Raw genomic sequence first — 26,564 nt, forward strand, 5'->3', positions numbered from 1 at the left:
CAGGTGTGGCTTGGTCTCTTCTCCCAAGTAACAGGTGACAGGGCATTCCACAAGGAAATGGCCCCAAGCTGGCCAGGAGAAATTTAGACTGGATATTAGGAAAATTTCTTCACTGAAGGGGTTGGAATAGACTGCCCAGAGAAGCGGTGGAATCACCATCCCCAGAGGGATTTAAAAGGCATGTGGATGTAGCAGCTGGGGACATGGTTCAGTGGTGGACTTGGCAATGCTGGGTTAATGATTGGGCTCCATCCTAAAGATCTTTTCCAACCTAAATGATTCCATGTTTCTGTGACATCTCAGAACAATCCTGATGGAGACACACATGCTCTTGGGCTTGGACATTGGATAATGATGTGCATTTTGGAAGGCCAGGTCTATGGAGCCATGTTAATTATCTTGTCCAAAACTCATCACCATGTGTAGCAAAGCTGCTAAGGAATTAAAGATCTCATGAGACTCTGGACAGCACTGTATTTGTATTATTTGGAAACTTCAAAAGCTGTGCCCTTCATGAACTCTTGTTTTTGTTAGAAGTCCATCATCCATTTTGTCAGAGATTTCTCTGGCAATAAACAGTGCAACAGTTGTTGCTCCAGGAAATGCTCTTTTTCTCTGGAGTGCTTTGTCCATTTCAACGATGTACACCAGGAAAAGATCTGTGCTGGTTGAGCTTGACAGAAACAAGCAGTGCTCAGGAGCTATAGGACACATCACTGTCTACTTCCTTTTCTGAGCTGCCAATAGAGTGACTTTCCCAGCTACAGAATAAAATGTGTTCATTACACAGGGACAACTGGACAAGTAGGTTTTCAGTGCAGGGAGTACACTGACAGTTGGAATCCTAAAGTTCCATTAACATCCACTGTATCACACTCAGAGCTCAAACATATGAAGTTCATAACTACATAAGGTATCTGCAGCTCTGATCTCATCTGTGAGGACAGAATTTACTACAGGCTGACAATGGCATGGGAGCAGATATCACCTCACAGCTGTGACATATCACAGCCTGTGGCCCCAGAGATGTTTCAGACATGGTTCATGTAGCAGCACACTACCAAGACACTGGCTCCTGTGTGCTGCTGGTGCTGTTGGGGATGTGTAGCTATTTTTCTCTGACATGTGGCCAGTCTTTCCAATCTCACATTCTTTTGATATAGATTCCATATATCCAGTAGTGGAGGGGGAAGTGCCAGCTTTTTTCTGACTGCAGTGGGGGTGTGGGAAAACATGTCACCATTACCTGCTGTATATCTGCACAGTTTCATCAGGCTCAGCAAACTTATTTTATTTATAGCTGATGAAGGTGCAACACTAAGAAATTAAAGGTCTTCTAGGTAAAAATGACTTTAGGAAGAAGCTCAGTAACAACAATGAACTAACCTTGGGCAGTGCTCATGTATGCTATTGAAAACAGAGATTCATTACCTTGCAACATAGTTCTGGAGAATGCAAACTATCAGGGGAATAGAAACAAAGAGAGAAAATATGTGTGGTTGGAGTGAAGGAAACCCTGAGGGATGGAAAGTTTCACAGCACTTGCTTAGCATGAATCTTAAGAAGAAACAAAGATTAGTAGCCTCCATTATGAACTTATTTGCATATGGAAGCTTAAGGAAAACAAAATAGTTTAGTGCCCTTGTCCATCAGTTTAGTAGTTTAGCTGTATTCAAACCCTGCATTTGAGAGAAAAATGAGACACTCAATTTCACAGAACCTGCTAATAATTAGATTTTTTCTTCATTATTATCTTCCTGTACATTTCAGCAAACTTGTAGTAATAACATAGTAAAATAAGGTGACCCTTGTGTGCTAAACCTGTATCTCCCTTACTGAACTATTCCTCAGTGTAACACTATGTATGTTTGTGCTTATTCAGAAAATCTGAAGCAAATCCTTCCGTCATCTACAGTCAAGTGTGAAAAGACACAAATCTTTAATTAGATGTGGTGTGGATGTGATGTTCCCCTCAGAGAAGACAAGAGGGATCTGCTATAAAACTTCATGCTCACTTGCTTTGTTGCATTAGAAGAAAATACACTTGGAAAAAAAGGGATGAGGAAAGATGTAGAGTGTTTAATAGAAGCAGTGAGTTATTTCCTCAGCATTAAAAGCAACATGCACTGCAGGGAGTGGAAACCTGCATAATTTCAGTGGAACAGGGGCATTTACTTTTCACAAAGCAAACCTCAAGGACAGAGAAGTGAGTTTCACACATTTAACATTTAACACTCTCTGGACAGGCTGTCATGGAGAGGAAATGAGCAAAGAGCAATGAAACAGCACCACTTTGGACTCACCACATACCCTCATCTTGGTTTTGAGTCTTAAAGAAGCTTGTGGGGTTTTTTCCCTACAGAAAGGGCTACAGCCTTCTTCCCCCTTTAATCTATCCTAGTTGGATCTGTTGATTTGGGCATTCCCATGCACTTCCTCCAAAGCTGTAATATTGCCGGGCTTCAGGGAGAACCCCAACAGATTTCAAGGCTTCTTCCCAACCCTGTGTGTGCTCTAGTCCAACCTCATAGGAGGGAGGGGCCAGTGCTATGATGGGACCTGACAGCATCAGGGATTGAGGAAAAGCAGTTCTTGTGCATGCAGCACTAACTTCACACTAACTCCTCTTCCACATGAATGTTGTTTAATTTTTCAGCTTAATAGTAAAGTAAAACTGTTCCTTTGTCCACTCTTGACTTTTCAGCTCTAGAAACTGCTTCTCTGTTGAAGTGAGGAATTACCAAGGACAGCTGAGTGTGTTCCCCAGGTCACAGTGGCACAGTGGCCATAGGCCCTTAACAGGGAAGGACATTATATTGCAATGAGAAACTTCCTGAATTTTCTGGTGAATCTTGATGAAGGTGTCAGTGATATTTATTTGGAAATGTATGTCTCCTGCTCTTGAAAAGTGTAGAAAATAAAGTCACATGACCAATCCAATGCAAAATTGCAGAAGTCTTCCTATTCCAGAAATATCCTTACCTACAATGTGTAGGTCCAAAGAGAGAAAGTGATGTGTCCCAGACTCCTGAAATGCTGTTGCAGGCTTGATTGTTTACTTCCAATATTTAGATTTAACTTCTGTAGACTTGAAAGAGCTTAATTTCTCTTTGCAATTTGGGCAAGGTGTTCCAGAAAATTTGGCCTCTTTCAGAAGCTTTTCCAAACCAAGGAATAGGTTTCAACTTTTAAGCTATTCTGAAACCAGGTGAGACACATTTTTTGAGAAATACAGCTCTAGAGCAAATCTTCCATTAGAAGAAGCTTCTGCCTTGTCTGTAAAGTGAGCCCCATGCAAGTATTTGAAAACAAGAAACGGAAATATATAGGTCTGGGAATCATGGCAATTGAAAATTATTAATTAAATTTGAATTAAATTAAATTAAATTCATCACTTGGCAGGAAGAATACAGAGACAGACTCACTGGGGTCTGCTTGCCATCTAATTTACATCTATATCACTTCTCTGATTTCATTAATATCGTGGGGGGGTAGATTAGAAATGACTCTCTTGGTTTATGTGTTCATTAGAATGTTGCCAAGAAACACATTCTTTCTCCTCTGAGCGTGCTCTGTTTTTATGGCAATTCAGCTATTGCACCGTGATAGGATTTCTGCAGCTTCTTCTGAAACCAGTTACATCCCATGTGTTTATATTCATTATGATTTAGCTAAAACTGCCAGGGTAAGTAATATAACTGCACCTGCTCTGAAGGAGCAGGTGCTCTAATCTTGTTCTAATTCCTGCACTCTATCCCAGGGACCTGGGATGAACCTGTGTGATTCCACTCAGATGCAATTATATTGTTTTCTAAATTGGCACAATGTTGGGTAAAAGACATATTTCAAATACTGGTGTATCTGCTGTGGCTATGTGCCCCCAGTTTTGGGTGGTGCTGGGTGTTGATGCTTATTGCCTCTGAACTAAATGTGATCTTTGGAAGTTCTTTCTTAGGCTGACTGTGAAGAGAGATAGTGACATTCTTTAATCAGCTTTTTCTAACAGGTTATGCACAATAAACTGATTGGGAGTGTGCTGATAGGCTCCTTTAAGGTGGATCTGGGGACGGTGTACATTCAGCCAGGTGAGTGGTGCATTTTCTGCCCTTTTTGTCTGCTAAGAGAGATTTGAGACGGGGGGGAGGGGGGGTGTGGTGAGGGAGATGTGCTGCTTATCCACTCAGATGGTTGTGGTTTACACCAACTTAAAGCTTTTGGGAGAGTTGTTTTCCTATTTGTATAGCAGAGTACCAGCCAAACTGTTGGAGAGAAGTTCAACGCTGAAAGCACCTTGGCAATCTGCACATTGTTGGGTAACACTTTTCAAGGATGGAATTTCTTTAAGTGGTCAGAGTGGACAGCTGAATATTCTACAAAATCCAGCTGCACTCATTTGCTACAGAACATCCAAAGCTCTTTCACCTGTGCTGGGGTAGAAGGAGCAGAGGGAGGGAGACAAGGATGGAGAGTGGAAGGAATGGTGAGGAGAGCACAAGACAAGAGGAGAAGCAGGCCACAACGGGAGAGAGAAGATGACAAAGAGGTGACCATGGGTCCACTTGACTTGTCATCTTCAGAGCTGTTCAGTGATTTCTGACATTTGAACCTAAGAAAAGATCACCTACTTCTTCCTTGGAGTTTTTACAACCATCCACGAAACATGTACCTTTTTCTCTTCCAAAATTACTCAAGGATATGGTCTCTTCTTCTCTTTGGGAAAGAACATATTTAAGCCACTTGCTGTAGATGTCACACAGTTATAGCAAGAGTGTAGAGTCATTTGGGCCACTCTCTCTGCAAGGTTCCTGTAAGAGTCAGAGAGGAATGGCCTATCTGCAATGAGCACTCCATGTCCATGCTCAGGCTGTGTCAGTCTTGAATTGTGTCCTGTATCTCCTGCTCACACTTTAACAGGAGGGTGGTGGCTGAGGGTTGATCTTGAGCTCATATCCCTGGTACTCTGTGGTCTCTCCTTCCCACTCCTTTACCCACCCAAGGTGATGTCCAAAGATTTAATATGGTAACTTAGGACCTTTCTTGATGGGGTTGTTGAAACAGGGCTACCGCAAGGGCTGCTGTGGGTGAATTGTCTTGAACATTTTCCTTCTTGAAAGATGAAGCTGAAGATGCTTCTAGCTCATTCGTCTTCCTCTGATGGCTGTCCACTCTCCTTCCCTTTCTCAGCTGTCTGCCAGCCTTACAGTAGCCAGCAAGGGTTTTGCTGCTGGAGTTCTGAGATCTTCAGACAGTTCTCATCAAAGAGGTGTCCCTTCCTCATAAGGGTTCAGCCTTAGTTCAGCTGCTGAAATCTCACCCAGGCTTCCACTGGTCTTTAGTCATTGATCTAAGTTAAAAATAATGAAAATGAGCTTGTTTCTGACAAGCTCTGGATCAATCCTTTGCTTGCCTTTTTGATCACAAAGTATTTTGGACCCTCTAGAAGTGTCTGGTAAACAAATACATTTCAACACAATTCTGACAGCACAAACATGGATTTACCTTTTCTGGGAGTGAAGAGGAAAATACTTGGATGTTTTTATATCCTCTATTTGACTGTTTAAGCTTGTCCTTCTTACAGGTCATCAGTTTTGTGACAAGTGGGCACTTCTCACAGACCCTGCTGACATTAGGACAGGAGCCAAAGGGTACCTGAAGTGTGACCTCAGTGTGACGGGGAAAGGTGATGCAATACAAGCCACACAGAAAACAGCTGATACTGAGGAACAGATTGAAAAGTACTGCAATAATTTGTTTTGTTTTGTTTTGTTTTGTTTTACTGCTTTCTTCCTTACTAGGTGCCTCAATAAGTCTCTGCCCTCATTTCAGTCCTTTCCTTGTTAACTCAGGGTTAATAGCAGGATAACATTGTACACCTGTTTGTTCTCACATGCTCAAAGAGAGTTTTTACAATCCTCTCATCTAAATTGAAGGGCACATTAGGGCTGCTTCTCTGCAGCTGATAGAATTGAGCAAGTCCTGTTGGCTAAGTTCCAAATTACCCGTGACAGAATGTTCATTGATCTGAAACCAATTAATGATTTCTTAAAGCAGTGAAGCAGGAAGAAAAAATATGAGGAAAACCTGTTCCTTCTCCACCCTCAGATGTGAGTGTATGGATATTTCCATATCCTTAGGTAAACTCAAGAGTGTTGTCATTCTCCTTGTAAAATACAGAAGTTCAAGGCGGTAAATATGCTACCAGCATACTTTAAATTTTACTGAAGCAATGTTTCTGGTCACCACTGGCATCCTGGACCAAGTCTGTGGAAAGTCACCAAGCGGAGGGAGCGCATGGTCTATGAGGAAAGGTGGTGGGTGTTGGCTTTTTGAGCCTAAAGGAGAGCACTCAAAGGGGCTTCATCATACATGAAGAGGGCAGAGACAGGTTCTTTTCAGATGAGTGGCTCTTTTCAGTGGAAGGATGAGAGGCTTTGGAGGCAGGTAAGAACAATGAAATTTCAGAACAGATTGTGTTTTACCATGGACATGATCAAACAAAACAGGGGCCCAAAGAGAGTGGCAAATCTCTGCCCTTGAAGATATTCAGAATTTACTGAACAAGGTCCAGAGAACCTTATCTGACTGGACCTGATTCTATATCACATAGAAATGTTTGCTGAGTAATGCCATATAATTTTATTGTGGTAAAAGATGTTTTTGGTTTAGATGAAAAAGCAAATTCATACACCTTTTTGTGTCTTCTCAGGTGCATGCTAAACCAAGATCACAGTGCTCATGGAAAAAATATCACTTCATTGTCCAAGTTTTCAATTTTAAGACAACAGCTTCTCTTTTCCTTTCAGGAATCTCTTGATCCCCAAAGGCTTTCCGTCTGAAAGACCATGGGCCAGGTTTTATGTGAGAATTTACAAAGCAGAAGGACTTCCAAAGATGAACTCTAGCATCATGGCCAATGTCACCAAAGCATTCATAGGCGACAGTAAGGACCTTGTGGATCCCTATGTGGTGGTCATGTTTGCAGGTCAAATGGTAATTGGGATCCTCTTGATCACAAAAGTAGGCCTTATTTCCTATTACCTGTGCTACAGGCAGGTGATTATGTTAATGTCCTTTAACTTACAGTTACATAAATTAGGTAAAACTTGTATCTTGGTCATCAGAAAATGTTCAGTTCTTATATTATGCAGAAATAAAATAATGGAGACATTTAATGCCAGCAGATCTAATATCAGGCTCACAGCAGTAGGTTACAGGCAGGCAGCAGGAGGGGAAAGAGAATTCTGTAGCACTGTTACTAAAACACTGAGTCACAAGACAGTGATTTACACAGCATGGGATTAGGTAAGAGCTATGTTCTGGTCTCCCTCGAGTGAAATAAGGCAGCAGGGCTGAAATCAGTGAATGTGGTTCAATCAGGCTTTTAGGGCTATGTATTGATTTCTGAATTACTCTGCTGAAATTCAGGACCCTCTTATCTTTCCTGTGTAGAGTAAGCATTTTAGCAGACTGGCAGTGCTGCCTGGCTTCATTGCTCCTAAAGCAACTTCAGCATCAAACATGGTGAGACAGATTACTGCTTAGAAAGGCTTCTGACTCTGGTGGAAGAGGAATGCAGAGGAGGTCCAGGGCCTGGTTCCCCTGGGGTAACCATGAAACCCTGTGTCAGAGAGCCTGTCTAGATTACTGGCGCAAATAAACAAAGAATCAACATGGAGGCTATTTTAAGCCAGCAATGCTTTCTGTGTGCAAGGAAGCCTTAGGGACAGCTCCAGTCAGTCCTTTTCAGATGTTTCAGGCATGAGAACAAGGATCTTGGTGCTGATTGTATGTTTTGTCATGAATCCAAATTGCAAAGTACTACTGTGGGTTAAACCAGGCAAAGACGTGCAGTACCCTCAGGTTCAATAGAGGGCTGAAGAAGACAGGAATGGGTCACTGATGTGAGTTTGCATACTGGTGTGCAAATTAGGGTTTTATAGAGAGGCTTGGTGGGTTTTCTGACTCAGTTCTCTCCATTTAATGTGAGAGTGTAAATGCTGCCACAACCAGTGACTGTACAGACTGTGACACAGTCCTGCCATCTCCTTAGGTTTGGAGGAACAGCTCCAGGACCTACCCCTCTTGCACACAGGCATATGTCCAGAACATGAACCACAATAATCACGGTTTATGCTAGATAAATTGCCTCATTTAAGGTAACCCCATTGGTACACACAGCCTGGAATCTGTAATGAATTTAGTCTTTTATGAAAAAAACTGCACTGCATCATCACTACCCAGATATTTCAAAAGACATTTGAAGGTGTGCAGTTTGTAGAAGAAATGCCAAAGTCTGGCTTTACAGATACATTTTGTTAATAAGGGTCCTGCAGTATTAGATTTTATTCCAGGCTCTGCTGTGTGCATGTGAGAATTCTTCAGCCATAATGTGGTTTCTTATTAGATATGGAGTGCAAAATGAAGAAGCTAATAGAAAAGCCAAAGTACTTTCAAGAGAGCATATTTGTGCTTTAAAAATGGCCAGAGAGATGCTGATAAGTGCAATTTCTGCTGTACTCATTGCCATTCTCCAGAGTTCAACCCCTCTGGAATTAAATTTGCTGGACTTCCATTCCAGGGCCGGACAACAGTGCAAAAGAACTGTGCAGATCCTGTGTGGCACGAGCAGATTATCTTCAAAGAAATGTTCCCTCCACTCTGTCGGAGAGTCAAAGTCCAGGTCTGGGATGAAGGCAGCATGAATGATGTGGCCTTGGCCACCCACTTCATTGATTTGAAGAAAATATCAAATGAACAAGATGGTGACAAAGGTAAAGGGGAAAATATCTGTTCCAGGATATACCTTTGAGGTAAAATCTACTTACATGGGATCTTGGCACTGGCTAATCCTAATTTAGGATTCTCCAGAGTTCAAGTGTTGGTTCTGAGACACCTTCTGTTGCTTAATTTCACATTATATTACATTGTACTTGGCACATGGAGGGTCTGACATTGTTGTTCTTAAAGGGCTGCTGCATAATTTGTTACCATCTGTGTGGCTGTGGCAATAGTCTGCTCTAATCCATTGGGGATGACAGATGTAAGTTTATAGTTCATGTGAGTTTCTATTAAGCAATGAAGCCACAAACTGAAAATCACTAAAAATCAAAGGCAGAGCAGGCTTGTATTTTGGATCTACCCACTGGAGCAAATTGTTTAGGTAAGGCTCAGCTGGGTGCTATCACAGCCCAGGGAGGCACCTTGGACTAGTGTGTTCTGCTCTATTTGAGGAGAGACTCTCTACTTGGAGTCTTTTCACTGATGTTTGAGTCTACCTGCATAGCCTTGTTTATGTTGTGTGACCTATATGTGGAACATGGTCAATTATCACAGCTCAGTGAAAGCACAGTAACTCCTTAAACCTGCCAATTCAAATGTGTATCTCAGTCCTTAACCAGAAAATAAAATAAAAATGTGTATAAATTGAGTGACACAGACTTGAAACAGTTTGACCTAAAGGAGAAAGCCTCCATCCTCTCCCATCATGTCCCAGTCTTTAGTCTGCAGCAGCAAGCTCTTTTTCCAAGAGATGCAATAGACCTCCTGCCCAGTAGGTGTAGTACCATCACCTGCTGAGAAAGAGCTCCAGCCCAGCAGAGCTGGCTGGGTATTGACAGAGGTTTCTTGGTGTCTAAGCATTGCCCTGCAAAGCAGTGCTCTGTGTGAAGTGATTCCCCCCTGCCCAGAAATAGGTCCAGGTTTGGCTTTTGGGGCATTAGAGGCAAGATTTTTTGAGCAGACAATGAGGAAAGCACACCAATACCCAACAGAAAAGTCACACAACGTCCTTTATCTCCAGGATTTTTGCCTACCTTTGGGCCTGCCTGGATCAATCTCTATGGCTCACCCAGGAACCACAGCCTCATTGATGACCACCAGGAGCTTAATGAAGGTTTTGGAGAAGGGGTCTCCTTCAGGGGACGTCTCTTCCTTGAGATTGCTGTGGAGATACTTTCAGGAGGAGCCCGTGAGTCCAAGTTTACAAGCATTATCAAGGATATCAAACTGTCTGCTAAAGATAAAGCACTGAAAGGAAAAGACAAAACTGACAAAGCAGGAGAGGACCGAAAGTCAGCTTCTCCTTCAGACAAGATGAACTCAACTGAAGTGGAAGTTGAGCCATTTGATGTACCTTTAGAGGTCAGTATGATATTAAGAGATTGGTTGTTATGTGTCTCTAAACCTCCAAAAATGGCACTGGTGTGTGTTTTTGGGGTCAAGCCATATAAAACTCCTTTTTGTCCTCCCTACAGTTTCTCCATGCTTTCACAGTCTTGGGACCTCCCCACAATAATACAGCACAAATGGAGCACCAATGTGTACCTGTAAATGAAAAAACTCTCAAGTAGGATTTGGTGTTCATAAAACATAGTCTCCTCTCATATAATCCCTTTTGCTCTGGCTGCATCCACATATTACTGCTGGAAACTTATCTGACATAATATCTGCTAATGGACAGAGAACCAGTGTGGACAGCTGGGAATTACAAAGCCTGACTTCTTGCATTCACTTAAGAAAATCCAGAGTTGTTAATTGAAGTCAATAGAGAATCATTGACATAAAATCTGTGCAAATGCAGAGAGACAGATACAGTCTAGCCTGATTTAGTGTCTTCCTTTACTACTGCATTGCCAATGTGGTGCTAGTGTTAGGCTGATAATACCTTTAGAGGAAGAGCTGAAAATTATGTGCTCAGTTTCCCCCAACCAGTTGTAACTGATGTTGTTTGCCTAATTCCACCTGTTGTATAGGATTACATCAGGGGAAAATCTGCACTATGGGGCTTTGAGAAGGCTGGGCAGGTGTGGCAGGGTGTGTGGGCTTTGGAGCTGAGCCAATGTTTGAGCTTTAATTCTCAGCTCCACCACGTCACTCTCTGGGAGCAACAGCAATTGCTGCATATGCAACCTCATTTTTTTTACCCAATAAATAGGAAAAAAAAATTCTCATAACCAATTTTCCTCCCACTTCACTATATCTACTACAACTACCCGGCAGGAGATTGTGGTGAGGGGGGTTGGCCTCACCTCCAAGTCAACTAACAATTGGACAAGGGGAAATGGCCATGAGTTGTGCCAGGGGACGTTCAGGTTGGATATTCGGAAAAATGTCTTCACAAAGAGAGTGGTTAAGCTTTGGAACAGGTTCCTCAGGGAAGTGATGGAGTCAGATTACAGGAAGTGATCAAAAAATTAATAGATGTGGTGCTTTGTGACATAGTTTAGTGGGCATGTTCAGTCAAATTTGGACTTGATGATCTCAGAGGTCTTTTCCAGCCTTGATGATTCTGTAATTCTCTGTCATTGATCAAAACTTTGTTTTTTGTAGTGGGAGTTCCAGCTCACTTAAGATATTTGTGTCCTTTATTAGTTCTGATCCTCAGTCTTTCCATTCCATCTCTACAAGTAACTAGGAGAGGAGTAATTGTTCTTTGGTCTTGAGGCCTTGCCTTGAGAAGTTCACTTCCTTGGCCTTGGAATTTCTGGCCTGAGGGCTGGCTAGAGTGGGTCAAGGAGTGTGTGAGCAGAAAACTGGCATGGGTAATTGCAAACCAGTTATGTGAACTTGTGCTCTGCTGTTACTTTATTTACTCATATAGTTGTAAATTATCTCTGTCTCTCAGTTCTTCTCTGAAGACTAATAGAGATGACATTCAAAGACACTTATTTCCAAATAATTTTCCTTTATATGCAAGAAATCCATTATTATGAATAGCTCAGACACTACTGGGTCTTGGGCCTGGTCAAATACCCCAGGCAGAGAAACAAACCCTGCTGTAACACCCACCAACAAAAATTAATAGTAATAATAAGGATTTATTTCCAGCTGCTGTTTCTCAGTTTCAAATAGAGAATACATAAAAGGCATGATACAGTGATGCTTGATATTCTTTTAGTTTTGACATTCAGCAATACTTCGTGCTCCAGTAGGCAGTAATTGTATTACCACTCTCTGAAAGGAAAAGCAGGAACTGGAGACATTACCAATAATGCAAAAAATGTCTCATAGAGCCTCTGAGACAACGGAAGCAAATTTTCCAACCCCACAGCACAACTTTATCGACCTATTCTGACTGCAAGAAGATATTAAAATTTGTTTTCTTTGTAATGGGAGATAGATGCGTGTGTCATAGTCTCTGAGCCTTGGCTTTATTAGGGTTTCATACTGGACAAGTATAAAAAGCTAAAGTTACTCTAGAGCTGCAATCTGAGCTGTTGACTCTGATATATGATGCTGCTAATCCTTTCACTGAAGACCTATGATATTTTGCTGTGTATAGCAGCAAAATTTTTTTTTTCAAAATGAAGAGATCATGGGTTGTGTCAAAAACTGTTTCTGCTTTGCAGAAGTCAGGGAAACAAATATTCATGTAGAGCTGATGTTTTATTCATTGCCTCACTCAAACTGCAGATGAATTAGGGCTGATCTTGCCTAATGGGCCTCAGTTTGCAGGTGTTGTGAAATGAGAAAGGTTTGGATGGGAAGGGCACGACAGTTGGGGTGTAAATTTGGAGAGAACTCAAACCATAAATTATATCTCCTTTGAGCTTAGGCTTGGCTTGGGGTTAATAGCTGTTTTTATTAATGACCCAAGAGCATCAGAAGTGTTAGCTGGCCCTCCTTGACTGGGAGTCCATGCCAGGCACAACCAGATGCTGGGTCTCCAATAGATGTAAACAGAGCCTAGCATTCAACAAAAGACCATTGCACTTTTCCTTTATGCTGTAAAAAATAGTAGAAGGTTTGCAGAATAGTAGAACAATTGCCAACATTTTGCTCCTTCTTCTCCAATAGATCTATGAAGAGAAATTTGAAGAATTCCTTCTCTTTGGGACATTTTTTGAAGCCACAATGATTGATAGGAAGTTTGGGGACAAGCCAATAACCTTTGAGGTTTCTGTTGGTAAGTGTGTTAAGGTCTTATCCAAAGGAGAGGGGCAGCCTCAGGAGCAAGGGGATGATAGGTGTTACTGACTGATGTGTCTCAGGGCTCAGCAGTCAGCTTCAGAGTAGAGCCTACATTTGAGTTAATCCTGATTATCATTTCTCTGGATAAAAGTCAAGCCAAACATCCTGATGCCTATCTGTCTTACTCCACAAATCCCCTGTATTAATGCAAATCCTCTCCCCCAATATATACAGCATCTTAGCCAGTATTTATCCTTTTCATCACTTGGGAGATCAAACTCAGATAATTTACTTCAGGCAGAGCTCATTCTGTGATGTCCATTTGAGCAGTTCCTGGCTGTGAGGGAGCCCTTTGTGGGGATGATCCCTGTCCACTGTCTTGGCCAACCCCAGTGAGTTTCCTGTGGGTCTGTGAGTGTGGCAGGGGAATGAGGCACAGCCAAGACTCAAGTTGCAGGCACCACCTTGTCCTAATATCCTCCTGGAAAGTCCTTTCTTCTTTCAGGGGAAATCAGGACCAAACTCCATGAGCTCTTCATCATGGAGCTAAATTATCCCTTGAAGCAAATGGAAGAGAAAATGAAGACATTTTCATTAATACTTTCAAAGCAGAAGAACTTCCTCTTAAGAGAGAAGCTTGACTTGGTCTCATTTCCCTTGCAGGGATTTGATTCTCTCTGTACCAGACCCACCAAATGGCACTTCCAGTCTCTGTGCTCATGTCCGTGACTGTGCTCAGCTACAGGGCTGTGTGTGCAGGGAGAGATGCTGTGAAAAACAGGGGAATCCAATGAGGGATACTGATTCCTGCTGAAACTTAGCAGGAAGCTGAGCTGAGAATGACAAGAAACTCATTTAAATAGTTGGGCAAGGAATTATAGTGATGCTTGTCAGACTTAATACTAAAGATGAATCTAGCCCTGAATTCTGGACCTGAACATCTCTTAACCACCTGTGTTGCTGAAATTTGGACCCAAACTCAGCCAGTTGTCATTATTCACATGAAAGGCTGAACCAAAAATCCAGATCAGGATGTCATATGGGGTGATTCAGCACATTATTTTCCTGCAGGGAATGTTTTCTGTCTCTCTTAAAATCTGTAATTATCAGTTTGATGGATGTACCTCTTTCCCAGTGCTGATAATTACCCTTTAGGGCAAAATCCTTTTAGGGAAGATGATTGTATTATTAGCAGAGTTGTCTGGCATTAGGCTTGAAGCTGAGGCCTCAAAGAGTTGTTATTACTAACTCTGCAACTCTAATGTGCAAAATTTACTTGTCTGCAAAAGAGTTTATCACTTCTGAGATCAAACTTTGAAATAATCATCCATATGTTATAAGGAAGACATACATTTTCTGTGTGAATCAATCCCATATCAGAGCCCCTCAGTATAGAACTATCAACAGCAGTATTGTTTTGGTTTCTGAATTTCTTTAGCAAAAGCTGAAGGTCCTGGGGGCCAGCAGTCAGAGGATCACATCACTAAGTGATGTGTTAGGTATATGTCACAGGGGACAGGCAAGGAAGCACTGTTCTAGAACCTGACATTCCAGGGACAAACATAACCTGTCACAACCTTAATAAACTGTGGTGTGGTTAAAACAGCTGAATGAACAGGAGAGGACAAAGATTTTCCAGTGGTATGACTGGCCATTTTCTTTTTTAAAAACCTCATTCATGTTTACCACCTCCAATTTAGACATCTCCTGTAACCCTGGGTCTCTAGGTAACTTTGGAAATACTACTGATGGAGTGGCAGCAGGAGCTGGAGGGAAAAAGAAGACACATAATGGAGAAGCAGAAGAAAGCCTTCTGTATGAGGGGGAAGATGACATTTCCCATGACCTTGGAATACCCCTGGTATCTACCACACCCCCTGAGAAGCCACTGATCACAGGTGGGAACAGGTGAGGATCTGTGTGGCAAAACCTCATCATGTAGGACTCTGGTTCTTATTTTATTATCGTGTGGGACTCATGGATGAACCCAGGCAGCATGAAAAAGTTTGTGTGAAATGGAGGCTTTCAGGTCCTCAATTGCATCTTTCACAACAGTAAATTTCCTTGGCTTCACTGAAGTGAGCAGGCTCTGAGCTATTTTATATGCATCTAATGTTGGCCTCATTGGCTCTTGAATCCTTTCTGAAAGTCTTGTGTGTTACACCAGCTGTACATTGGAAAGCTACAGCAAAATGCAATTTCTTCAGTGCATCCCTGGTTTAGGGTTCCACACTGTGGTCACAACTGAGACCCAGCCAGTGTCCAGCTCCAGAAGCACAATGTCACATGTGAAATTTGAAATCTGGTCAAGGCTAAGTCACCTTCCCAGAACACTTTCTAGAGCTAATAATTACAGATACAGATTTAAATAGCAATTAGTAACAGAGGTAGGAGGAAATAGGCTTTGAGAAAAGGAATGGAGCAATGGATGAAAAAATGCAGAAGAGTTCTTCCAAATTACCTTGTTTATAAAAAGAATTGTAAAGGTTTAATTCATTTAAAAGATGCTAATAAAAAGAAATATTTTCTTTGTTGTTTTGGTAGGTAGAACAATCCCCAGTGTTGGTGACTGCCAATGGCACTTCTTCCTTTAGAAGGCCAAGCAGTTTACAGATATAAGGGCCAGGAGGAAAATATCAACCTGGATATGTTTGGTTTCTGGATGTCTCTAAATTTAAAAAGCACTTTCATTCTTTTCTGCAATCAATGGCTCACTTAGATGAAATAGGAGTTAGTGAAAGAAAACAAGAATGAAAATATCATGGTAAAAAAATCTGGTTTTGCAGCAAGTAAAAAAAGAGAGGGGAAAAGCACTTTCTATCAGTACTTGGTGGAAAGACAATTGCTTTTCCTTGTTAACAGAACTGCAAATGTGGGTACATGCAGAGGTTTATTATCTTCCCTGAGAGAAGCTGGGATTTTTTAGTTTTCCCTTAACAAGAATTTAGATTTAAAAACCATTGTAAAAGAATGAATCACTCTTCAAATCAGCTATTTGCTTCTTGACTTGCTCCAGTATTAATAAAGTTTTCTCTCATTAAAGATCCCTTTTCCTCAAATTTATGTAGAATGCTGCATCTTTTATTCCCTCCTGTGGTATTTAAAACAGTTTGGTCAGCCACAGATACCAATTAATGAGTTTTTCACTGTCTTCTCATAATTATGTCTTGGTGGTCTCACCACTGGATATTTTTAGTATTAATAAGTACTTAATAGGCTATCCAGTACTTTAGAAAAACTACATTTTAGATTCATAAATGAACAATGGAAAACAAAAAGAAAAGTATATTTTGGAGATTAAAACCATGAACTAATTAAAGGAACAGGCAGAGCAATAAGACTTCTAAAGCAGACACCATGAAACTCCCAGGAGTTTTCCACACTTATGTTAAAACTTAAGCTAAGTATAAGCTAAAACTGAAAAAGCAATTCCTCAAAATTGTAATAGTGGGAATAATAGACCTGAATTTTCAGTTTTCCATTTGAATTTTTTCATGGCTACATACTCTTAGTAAAGCCAATAAAAAGGGTCATAAGTTCTATGAATTTCAGGTTAAGAAGTTGAGGCCCTGAGAGATGTTTGAATTGATTTTCTTCCTTCTGAAACCACCAGAATTAATGAGATCTAAGGCCTATTTAGCTCTGCTGTGCACCAAATTCAATGGGTAATCCTCATCTTGTTGTAGGTTATTGAGGAGAAAGTAAGTGGAAAATTCTCTTTTGATATCACATAGGGCAGTAAAATAATGTTACAGGGAAGATACTAGTCTTTTTAAACAGAAAAAATTCACACATAAACCTCTTTGGGATGTGTGGAAGTTTGGAGTCATTGATATGACACTCAAGAGCAAAAAGTGATTTGGTTTCCACGGTCTTGGCTTGGTGATCTGACATGTGGCCAGTTCTATCTGAAATCACTGAGACTATCTGAGGCCATTTGAGCCATAGCCAGAGGAACGTGAAGTGGTTTGCAAATGTTCATACACATTGAAAAGGTCTCCACTGTCCCACCATTGGTATGGAAAATGAGGAGACCTCTATTGCTAAATCTAGTGTGGTTGAGGCAATGAAGTTTCATAAGGCTCTAGTATTTATATAAAGGAGGACAATGTGCTTATTGGGTACATAGACTTGGCATGGTACCTACTGCAGATCATTAATCAAAGCATCAGTTTTGTAGCAGGTTGCAGGGACTCTGGGTATGCTGGCCTCCCACTCATTTTTTTTCAGTTCAAGTCACTCCTGCAGCTGAACACACAAAGAAAGCAGAGATACAAGGGTCAGTATGACACCTTGGACTTAAGATCAAAAGTGTGAGAAGAGAGTGCAGTGGAGGCATTGTATCACTGAGTTATTATGAGCTTGGTATGACTTTTACTAAGCAGCCCTAGCAGATCAGTTTCCGACAGGGAATGTCAGTCTCCGCAAACTCTGAAAAAGAGCATCTTGTGAAAAGAATGTGGTGTTGAGACTCTGACATGGCTCTCCCACTGTGCAGTGTGTGGAACCATTGCTTTTGAAGATGTGATCGGATATTAATCTTTGCTCCTTTTTCCTTTGTAGTTTCCCAGCACTAATAGTATTTCAGAGCTTCCCTGCATGCCTTTTGTTTGGCTTTTCTCCCACCCTGGAAAGCACTGAAATTAGATCCATTGACTCCAAATTGTTTCTCTTCAAGGATCTCACTGGTAGCACAAAATGATGTTTGTGTTTGCCCTTCCCAGGGTTTACTTGTTAGCATGTGAGAACACATCCTGTTGTGCCTACACCTTCTGTGCTGTGAGAGCACCAAACAACTTCTCTTTGCTCTGCATCCCCTTGACCTGCTCTGTCCCCTTCCTGATCTGCTCCCCACCTTGTTTCCATAGGAACTACCAGTACCTGCCATATGAGGAGAGGAAGCCCTGTGTCTGTGTAAGGAGCTACTGGGGCAGCCAGACCTTCCGGCTGTACTCTTCCAACACTCTTGAGAAAATGGCAGATCACCTGGTAAGTGGCAGCCGTCCTCCCAGGCTCATGCATTCAGCAAAGTATAGCAGTGAGAGGCCACACTTCCCAAATCAGACCTTCAAAAGTTCCCCCAGCTGCATTTCCTGTTGTTCATTTTGTGAGAAAGCAGTTGATATAAACACTTTCCTTTTTATTTCCCCCAAATTGCTTTGAACTGTTAGAGCTGCTCGAGTATTCCTGACCACAATTATTTTTGGTCATAGGTCTGCTTTCCTTCCTCAGCAATGTTTTATTCTTTGTAATAACATTCAAACAATTAAATTATGAGATACAGAGTAATTTTGTCTCCTATGGCTCTTTCTCAAATGTCTTCTTGCCTTATATTTATACTGGGCCCTCATTAAAGGACAATATTTGCTTTAGTTTTCCTAAAACATTGACAGAGACAGAAAGGCATCTCATGGGCAGTCACTCTGATGTCCTAGTCACTGTGTTTTCCCATAATGATGGTTTTATTCTACCTTTATTTAAAGTTGAGTATCAACAGTCTCAAGAAAGTAGGTTTTGTTGTTTGTTGGGGTATTTTAAGTGACTCCTAATGTTGAATATTTTAATGTGGGGCACTCAGATTAAGAGTCTGATTCATCCCTCATTTATCCATATATATCTCATGAGGAACAACACTGAAGTCACACTTATGCAAGGTTGTATCAGGAGAAGACAATGACTTATAACCAAACATTTTGAACTCAAGTATTTGAATATTAAACAAATGTGGAGAGATAATGTTTGTCAGTGCACCCCAGGCCTTGCTGAAAATCCAGAAATTTATTTTAGCTTTTAAGAATAGACTCCATTCCTCATGGATAACAGTAGGTTTTGTGATGGACTTTACATATGGATTCAATTGACCACTGAATTTTAAGATGTTAACTCCAGCAACTTGCTAAAGTTAAGCAGCAGGATTAGAAACAGAACCAAGAAGAACTATTTTTTCTCCTACCTAGCAGATAATGTTTCCAAATTATTGATCTTCCTCAAAGAACTAAGAACACAAAGCTGCTCCAAGCAGTAATAACTTGGACAAGTAATTGGAAAGACTGGGAAAAGGTCAAAATATATCATGCTGCTGGAGTTTTTTCTCTGTGCACTTCAAGTATAGTGATATATCAAAAGTTCTTTCTGTCAGGCCACAAAATCGCCTCCCTCATTCTTGCTAGTCATAAATGGCACTGTAACACCGACACAATGACAAAGTGCCCTCCTGTGCATAATGGCTTTCCCATGTGGTTTTCATAGGAAGAATCATTAGAGCAAGTAAAGGACTTGATCAAGGTTTCAGAGACTGCAGCTGAGGAGAAAATGAAGAAGACCCTAAATGGTTTTATCAATCAAAGCAGGTAATAACGTTTACTAGATGCATACGGAAAATTAAATTTAATGTTGGCTACAAATTCAAGGCTAGACAAGGAAACTGATGATAATTTAAAAAAAGTACAGTAAACTTACTGAGCTAGATATTTTATTTATTTTGCTGTAAAAGCAAAGACCTTCCCAAATTGCAGTTTCTATTTAGACAGAGAAAATATTTATTGTTATTTTACATATTCAGAATTGACAATAGAAGACTGCCAATCATTGTCATATTATTTTGGCTTTCAGAACTCTAAGAATATGTCGTATAGGTGATAAGTAAAATTTAATAAAGTGTATGATAGATACACTGTAAAAAAATCCCAACCATAGTTAATATAAAAACAAAGGATGCCACATATTGATATAGATCCAGTGGGCTCTGTATCAAATTACATGATTGGGCTCAAAAGCCCTTATTTCTAAGCTCTTATGTCTAGATATTATTAATCCATTTCTGGGAAGTGTGGTGCCAAGGTTTTGGACTCTATTCCTTTAATCTTATAGGTACATAATATTTTAGAGATTTTCAGCCCTTTTGTCTTCTGGTTCATGTACTGCAGCAGACACAGAACATTCCAATGTATTTTAGCACATTGGCATTCTCATATTAAAAAAATAACAGATTTAAAACCCCTGTTATTCCTGTGTCCTAGGGCGTTCATGGTCATTGCTGAAAAGAAGCCCAAAGGGTTGAACTGCACTGCTTTGGACAAAAAGAGGCTCATGCTGTTCAAGCAAGAGCTGGTATGTGCTGTTCTTTTCCTATAAGCATTGATGCAATGATGATTACTGAAAGCACACTGCTTGGGTTTTTTTTTCTATTTTATTTTCTATTTGATTGCACTATATGGGAATGCTTTGTAATTCATATGAATATAGTATCCATGAGCATTTCTTTTAATAAATCCCACTGTGCTTTATAAAGAGCTGTCAGCTACACTAAAATCAATCAGAAGGTGTTGTTTTTAAATATCAATAAGGCATTATAATAATCAGATTATTTTTCTCGTCCAAGCATCTTAAAATGGAATAATGCTGAGTTCAGTGGAAATGCACCAAATTTACAATTTTACAAATTTACTGCTGTGGTGATGCTGAACTTCAAGACTAGTAAAATGTGACCTTTGTAAGCACCTTAGGAGGAGGACCGTACTGGACCTAATAGTCATCTCCAGGGAACCAGTGAGAAGAAACAAAACTGTGTGGAGGTCATCTGAATATTTGTAACCTTTTTTTACTGTTTGTAGCACAAAAGACTGTGCCTTCTCTCTGGATCAAAGCCCAGTATGTCCAGGTGGCAATCACATGTATTTTGGGACTTCCAGACATGCAGTATACAGACAAACAAAGACAAAATGGGGGACACTCAATTTTTATGTTGTCCAGCTCCAAAGAGTTGGTCAGTTTCTGTTGTGACAAAGAAGCATTGAACAAAGTGTCTCCCATCTTCTCTTTTTAACTTGAATCAAAGACTGTTTCTCTTCCACTTCAAACTACTTGATAATAGATGAAAAGTATATATTGTCTTTCCTCACTGCAGGAAGCAATGTCCAACGATGCTAAGGGAATCATTCAGCAGCAGAAAAAGAAGATGCCAGTAGATGAAATGATCCATGAGACTCAGAGCTTTATAGACAAAATTAGATTCTTGGCTGATGAGGTAATCCACACAGAATTCAGAAAAATTTTCTTTTCATAATCCCATGTGAATAGTAACTTCTGGCTTGGTTATCCAAAGAGTTCTCCTTCAGGTATCAGGGCCTTATTCTCTTTTGCATTAAATGGAGCTGTTATCAAACCAGGATGGGAAATATTGGGCTGTGTGGTATGGAGAGGATGCACCACAGATATTTTTTTTAATAAGGTCATCCCATACCTGGTGGCTTGAAGAAGCCAGCTTTGTGATATGAAATGTCACCACCTGTATGGATTTGGACTGATAAGAGCTTGGGATGCCTATATCAATTAGCCTGAGAATAACAGAAAAATTGACATATTTGGTTGGGCCAAAATCCAGCCACTGGAAATCTGTGCCTCTGAGAGCTGCCTGTGCTAGCAAACCAAAGAGGGCTGTGGCTATTCCCTGGCTCCAAGAGCAGGTGGCACAGTGGCATGGTTAGCTTCCTACACACAAATTCTCTTCCTTCCTAAAGCAGAGTGACCCTGCTTACAGCTCCTTCAGGGAACAGCCCCCTGGTTGGTCCTTTTTTCAGCTTTGTTTGGGAAACATTATCTGAGACAGGGCAAGGCAGTCTCTGAGCATTGTCACAAGCAGAAAAGATGATCACATGCCAGTGTTTGATCTTAGTCCTGGTCCTTTTTGGTTTGCTGGTATAGATGAAATTGGTGGTATTTCCATGGTAGTTACTTACATGGTCTGTGGTTATTTCCTGGGACAGAGCCATACCCAGATTCTTAATTTTAGTATCTCCTGAAATTACTTATGAAGTAATCCTTAATCACTCTATAAAGCTCTTTACCTTCAGCTGTAGTTAGAAATTGAGGTATGCACTGCAAAGCATGAAGTGACAGCCTCATTTAATTCAGAGGCATATCTGCCACTCCACAGGAGCCATGAGGGCATCAGCTCTTACTCTTAGTAAGAGTGTTTCAACAAAAATATGATGGTGGTGGCTCACAGAAAGAATTCAGTTTTAGTTCAATATGCCTCATTTAACAGCCTCAGAATACAGTGCCTGATGTGTTCATCTGGATGATCAGCAACAACAAAAGAGTTGCATATGCCAGAGTCCCAGCAAAAAACATCCTCTACTCCCCAGCAAAAGAGCAGAGAGGCAAGGACTGTGGGAAGATTAAAACTCATTTCCTGAAGGTAAGTCTGTGGCACACTGCAAACACAGGTAATGCCTGGGGAGCATTTGGTGTTCAGATTTCTTCCAGGGATAGTATTTTACAGATTAATCTTTGTAATGTAAAAATACGTACAGATTTGTATCCACCATTTATTAATATTTGCTTCTTACATTTATGCTTCTCATTCTTTAATCACTCTATCATTACCAGGCTTTTTATGTATGAGTAATTAATTCCCTCACTACTTCTTATGGCAAGTATAAAACATTGTTCTTCAGTGGCTGTATACATGAACAAATAGAAAAGGTACAGCCTTTTTGCTGACAAAAACATCAGAATGCAGCACATGAAAGCCTTGGAGGAAACTGATGAGAGATCAGCACTCAGCAACTCAGTGAGGAAACCTAGGTATTCAGGGGTAATACAGGAATTATTTATACTTTCTATTTAAAACATGCTTAAGTTTGCACAATATATGTCCAAAACACTGTTATGGGATTATTCATGACAAAGGAAAGCCCTAATGGATATAAGCCTACAAAGGCAGTGTGACCAGTAGCTCCTAGAGTGGAATATTGTGCAATGTGATTGTTACTGTGACCATCAGGAAAAACCCAAATACTCCAGACAACAGTAACTTCATATAATGACTTTTTAGTGGTTTTTCACCTTGGACTTCTGAGAATACTCCCATAAGGGACAGCTAAAGAACAGATAAAAACATCCAAGATCCTGAGATACTTGCCATAGGTTCTTGCTAATCAAAGTACTATTTGCCTGCATGAAATAAAATGTTCTGCAATTAACTATCCAACCCCTTCAGTATCAAGAATTACCTTAGGAACAGACAATACTAAACTCTGAACTTCGCAGATCAAGATGAAGTGGGAAGGAAGAAAAAGGAAATAATAAGTCAAGACTAGTAACATTTTGTTTTCTGACCTGCCCAATGGCATAATACTTTTAGTAATACATGGGACTAACTATTGGATATGCATGAAATGGAAAGTGGGCTGAAGTCTGGGCAAAGTAGGGGATAAAATAGCACTTACATGTGTGCAGCTGTAAGATAGCCTGCACAAACCTGTGCATATTAGGCAGTATGCAGTTTACATAGACTGTTAGTTGAGCAAACTACTAATTCCTTCCCTAAGAATCCCAGAAGTTTCTCGTGCTAAATGAGTTTCAGGGTCACTCACTGTGAAGAAATGCCATTTATCAGTATATCAGCTCAGAGAATGCTTCTTAATTTTACTCTGACTTGGTAAGACTCAGGACCCAGCCACCTCTCTTGAGCTTGTTGGTAACATTGGATTTTTTCTTCAGCTCCCAGGCAAGCGCCCTCTGGGCTGGACTGTGCAAGCAAAGGTGGACATCTACCTGTGGCTTGGACCCAGCAGTTATGCCCACAGTGCCATGGAGAATCTGCCTGTAGGATATGAGATTGAGTTATCATCTAGCACCAACTCAGGGCACAGTGTGCTGCCCTCATCTGCTTGCCTGCTGTATAAAAGTAAGGCACTCTTTCTTCTCCCTATTAACAATTAAGAGAAATGGTCCCAAAAGCTCTTGTTCAGTGTGGCACAACCCCTGTAAAAAGTAACTGCTCTAAGGTGATAATGGCTTTGCTTCTTTATCAGAAAAGGCTGGCTTCATTGCCAAGTCTTCAGTTCTGCCACTGATACTTTGTAGATGTCAGGGAAGGAAGGAACTTGTTCACTTGCAATTTCTGTTCCCTGTCCCATGAATCTCCTTGTAGAGGAAGCATCCCTCAGTTCTCCTGATGATGCATAGAACATATAGTAGATAAGAGTGATGGCAGATAATAAAAATTGGCCAATAAAAATTGGCACTTAATAGCCCTGCAGTAGAGACCTACATAATTGATTTCAAGTGGATTCAGATGTCTTGCACAACTTCTGAGTGTCTCAGGTGTTTCTTTAGTGAGACAGCACCAGCAACAGTTTCCCTTATCAGATCCTGGTTGGAGAGCAGCTGGTGACTCTTCCCCCCTGCCCATGTGCTGCACAGTTTCCATGGAGCTGATGCTGCTGTTTTCTCTGCCTTGATGCAGCCCTGCACCTCTTCCAGCTGAGAGCCCACATGTACCAGGCCAGGGGGCTCATTGCTGCTGACAGCACTGGACTTTCTGATCCTTTTGCAAAAGTTACTTTCACATCACACAGCCAGACCACAAAGGTAAGTTCCAAAGCCTCTTTCGGTGACTGAAAACTCTTTTTTTTCCCTTTCATTTTTTTTTTTTTTTTAACAATTAAGGAATGAAAAGGGAAAATCTTTGTTTTGCAAGGAGGTACCTAGCAGGAAAAGTTAGATGCCTGCTGTTTAAGAGCAGATTCTGAAACTGCACTGCAAACAGGCAAAAGTTTACGTGTTACCCACTACGCTAATAAGAGATGCAGCATTTCAAGTTTTAGCTCAGATACCAGATTCTCTGGGACTACTGGGACTTTGTAGGAAGTGTACCTTTCTTCACATCTTTATTTCTGTGTTTTGAATTTGGACTGTTGTCATTGCTAGGTACAAATGTGGGTATGAGGATGAACCCTCACGGTTCTCTTTTCCTCCAGCCTGCGCATTCAGTCACTGAGCAGAGTGAAGAACTTTCCCTGGCTCCTGTAGCCATGTGAGCCAGCACAGCCCTTGGTGATGGAATGTGGCAAAGAACACTGGTGGCTGTAGAGCCTCAAAATGGGAATGAGCTGAAAACAGAGAGGTGGGAGACTTAAAGGCTGCAAAAATATTCCCAGTAGGGAGTGGGTATCTCTCATCTCCTTCAGAAAATTCTAGGGATCAAATGGGCTCCTGTGGGGCCTCTAGAGAGAAATGGAAACTTCTACAGAGTTTCAGCAAGAAGGGTTGAGGTACAGCCTGGGCAAGTGAGCAGGAGGATGGTCCCTCACAGAACATGGAGCCTTTCAAAGGTCCTGAGCCCTTTACAACTACCCTGGAGTTAAAATTGGGCAGGAATTCTGACAATCATGCCACAAACAGAATTTGCTGAGCCAAATGTGGTCTTGCTGCACACCAAATGACAGCCTTGCTTCAGAAAAAATATTTAACACTCCCATCCAGCCCCTCCTCATAAAACTTCACAGAAGACTGTTTCAATTCAATTGATTCTAATATTCCTCTGACATTTTATTCTGTTACAAGGCAAGTTCTTTTGCATATGCCAAAGGGAGAAAAAATAAAAACCTTTCTCTAAATTGTAAATGCCTGCTTGTGCTACTTCTGCCTTGGGGTTATTAATTGATTTTTTTCCTGTAATGCGATTTTAGCTTGTAATAGAAGATGGTGAATGAATCCAATTAAATTAATGTCTAGATGCACCAGATTCTGGAAAGTAGAATTTGGCCCCAGAAAAATAGGTGTTAATAGCAACAGAAGTGTTAAGTTTATTCACTGCCTGAATAAAATATTGCAGCTGATAACTTGCATGTTTTCATAAGAGTTTCAGCTAAGAGCCAATAAATGGCTCTTAAAGAACCTTATTTCCATTCAGAAGAATGATAGCAAGTTATGAGTAATTTTGCAGTTGGCACAATTTTCCTTTTTAACTGTTTTCTTTGTTGAATGTATTTTCTGCATAGACAGTTAAAACATTCTCTGTGATGAAATGCTATAAGCAACCATGTAATTCAAATTACAACAAATTAAAATATTCTGATTTCTTATGAGTGATTAATGAAAATATCTTCTTTCTTTTTCATAAAGTGTTAAGTGTCGTCACACAGAACTAAAAATAAGATTAAAAAAATGCGCCCTGGAGAAGTGAAAACCAGCCTCAGTTGGGGCAAAAGCTTTATTTTAATAGCACTTGGCATGAGCCTGCTCTCCTAAACCAACAGCTTTCCTCTAACTTCAATACTGAAGTTTGTCTACACAGACTGGTTGTCATGTATTGATATGCTTTTAGAGATTTGTGAGGCAAACAGGGGAATGGAGAAATTGGAGATACCAGCCTCACAGTGAAAGGTTCATATTCTCCTGGCTGGGAGGAGCTGCTGAAAAATGTGGTGTCTCAGCCATGGCATTGCTCAGGCTGTGGAAAAGGAGGTCACCAGGAGATGAGCACATCCTGCTGAAGGGTACTCAACCAAACAGCTCATTAAACAATCCCTCTCTTCCATTAGATCATTTCTCAGACATTGTCCCCCACCTGGAACCAGACACTGCTTTTCAAGAGCATTGTGCTTCATGGTGACAAAGAGGAGATCGCCCAGTTCCCACCGGAGATTGTCATCGAGCTCTACGATGATGATGCAGTGGTAAACTCAGAGTTCTTCTCACTAAAAACCTGGGCTTTTACATGAAAAGCATGCAAGCATGAAAGCAAAGCTGAGTCACTGAATAGGCTTTAAATGGATCACCTGAATAGAGCTCAGTGCTACTGTGGTTTGCAGTTTAACATCTGAGAACAGCCCTGAGATTCACTACATGGCCTTGCAAAGGTG

At 40.8% G+C, this 26,564-nt stretch overlaps 1 protein-coding gene across 1 annotated transcript in view; it reads left to right on the forward strand.

Annotated features, from left to right (window-relative positions):
* FER1L6 (fer-1 like family member 6) overlaps positions 1–26,564 on the forward strand; it is a 64,624-nt gene that overhangs the window by 11,649 nt on the left and 26,411 nt on the right. The window contains exons 7-21 of the mRNA XM_066548311.1: positions 4,007–4,085; positions 5,579–5,735; positions 6,804–6,990; positions 8,579–8,771; positions 9,800–10,140; positions 12,796–12,904; positions 14,637–14,817; positions 17,778–17,898; positions 19,159–19,259; positions 19,929–20,019; positions 20,816–20,935; positions 21,956–22,108; positions 23,416–23,602; positions 24,164–24,288; positions 26,244–26,378. Of these exons, the coding sequence (XP_066404408.1) occupies positions 4,007–4,085; positions 5,579–5,735; positions 6,804–6,990; positions 8,579–8,771; positions 9,800–10,140; positions 12,796–12,904; positions 14,637–14,817; positions 17,778–17,898; positions 19,159–19,259; positions 19,929–20,019; positions 20,816–20,935; positions 21,956–22,108; positions 23,416–23,602; positions 24,164–24,288; positions 26,244–26,378 (2,280 nt within the window). The remainder of the gene's footprint in view (positions 1–4,006; positions 4,086–5,578; positions 5,736–6,803; positions 6,991–8,578; positions 8,772–9,799; positions 10,141–12,795; positions 12,905–14,636; positions 14,818–17,777; positions 17,899–19,158; positions 19,260–19,928; positions 20,020–20,815; positions 20,936–21,955; positions 22,109–23,415; positions 23,603–24,163; positions 24,289–26,243; positions 26,379–26,564) is intronic.

The sequence above is a fragment of the Molothrus aeneus genome, chromosome 1 (genome assembly GCF_037042795.1).
Source record: "Molothrus aeneus isolate 106 chromosome 1, BPBGC_Maene_1.0, whole genome shotgun sequence".
NCBI lineage: Eukaryota > Metazoa > Chordata > Aves > Passeriformes > Icteridae > Molothrus > Molothrus aeneus.